Consider the following 1,626-nt stretch of genomic DNA (forward strand, 5'->3'; position numbering starts at 1 on the left):
TGTGAACAGGTGTGCACATATTTTACAGTAATATGTGTGTACATATTACTGTAAAATAATGAGGCCAATAACGTCGATTTGCGTCCACACTAACCCTAATTCGATATAGTAATATCGATTTTAGCGTTACTCCTCTCGTTTTGTAGGAGTACAGAAATCGATTTAAAGAGCCCTTTAAATCGATATAAACAGCAGTGTAGTGTGGACAGGTGCAGCGTTAAATCGATTTAACGCTGTTAAAATTGGTTTAACAGCGTAGTGTAGACCAGGCCCCAGACTAATGTCCCACCAGAAGATCACATTGCCTGGCCCCGAAGGATATCCCAAAAACAGAGGGAAAAGGAGACAGAAGTTAGTGGAAGGTGAACCATCAATAAGGAATCTTGTCTCTAAAATGCAATTAGAACTATTGCAGAGAAGACTGCAGAAAATATTCTGTGACTGGAGTTCTTCCTCTTCTCCAGTACCCAGGTAACCCTTTCCCACTACACCCACCTCCGGGAGGCTGAGTTTCCTGAGTGCTGAGGTCCAAGATGTGTCTTATGAAAAAGAGGAGATGCAAATTCAGTGCCTCGGCGTACTATAGAAGCCCTGTGATCTCTGAGACCCTGCAGCGTGATAAGGGAGGAGGGGTAAGTCCGGGTGTCCGTGCATGTCCCACCAGAAAACTCTCCAGTATCAGCAAGATGAGACTGTGGCTGAGCCTCGCTTTTCTTCTAGCCGTCCTTCCAGGTAATTTTATCCTCTTCCCCGCTCGTGGACTGGAAATGTTGGGCATTCCTAACCTGGCCCAAAGCACAAGGATTTCAATGGGAATCTTTCTGCTGCTTTTAACGGGCTCTGAGCCAGGCTGGGGGTGAATGTGATTCTCTTTTTTCCAGGTGTCCGGTCCCAGGTCCAGCTCGTGGAGTCCGGAGGGAAGATTCAAACCCCTGAGGGATCTCTCCGTCTCACCTGCAAAGCGTCCGGATTCACCTTCAGCAGCTACTTCATAGATTGGGTCCGTCAGGCTCAGGGGAAAGGGCTGGAGTGGGTCGCAGAGATACGCAATCCTGCTTATAGCTCAGCAGCATATTACAGTGATGCGGTTAAAGGGCGATTCACCATTTCCAGAGACGAGTCCAGCAGCTCGGTGTATCTGCAAATGAACAATTTGAAAGCCGAAGACACCACCCGATATTACTGTGCGAGAAGAGACACAGTGATCAGAAACCTCCTGCAGTTAGTACAAAAACCTCCAGGGCCCACACAGTTCCTACCATAACAGAACAGTTCAGACAGAGCAACACAGGGTATCAAGTCTCCAGTCCTTTATCAGAGCTTCAACTCTCTCAAAATTAACTTTGATGATGAAAGACCCGCGGTTCCGACAGAACCGAGACCGCCTTGTACATTTCCTGGTCATGCAGAAATACACTCTTCCTCCTAAGTGTGATTAACGCTTAGCTGTCTGCCCTTCAACCTGCTTTGCCAACAAACTAAGCTGGAGAAGACAGGCAGGAAGCAGCAGCCATAGAACCAAGGTGGAACCTGCACTAGAATTTTTCACACCGGGATCTTCCACAGTTTGCACGCACCTAATGAAGGCTAAAATGTGTTTCATAAAGACACTGCTTCATCTGCAAA

General features: G+C 47.2%; 1 gene segment (V, D, J or C); it reads left to right on the forward strand.

The window, feature by feature from the left end:
- Nucleotides 1-657: 657 nt before the first annotated feature.
- LOC127031719 (immunoglobulin heavy variable 3-21-like) lies at nt 658-1,264 on the forward strand. The segment is given in 2 exon segments: nt 658-732; nt 882-1,264. Coding segments are annotated over 2 exon segments (429 nt in total).
- Nucleotides 1,265-1,626: the final 362 nt, after the last annotated feature.

This window comes from Gopherus flavomarginatus, chromosome 11 (assembly GCF_025201925.1).
Source record: "Gopherus flavomarginatus isolate rGopFla2 chromosome 11, rGopFla2.mat.asm, whole genome shotgun sequence".
In the NCBI taxonomy this organism is placed as follows: Eukaryota; Metazoa; Chordata; order Testudines; family Testudinidae; genus Gopherus; species Gopherus flavomarginatus.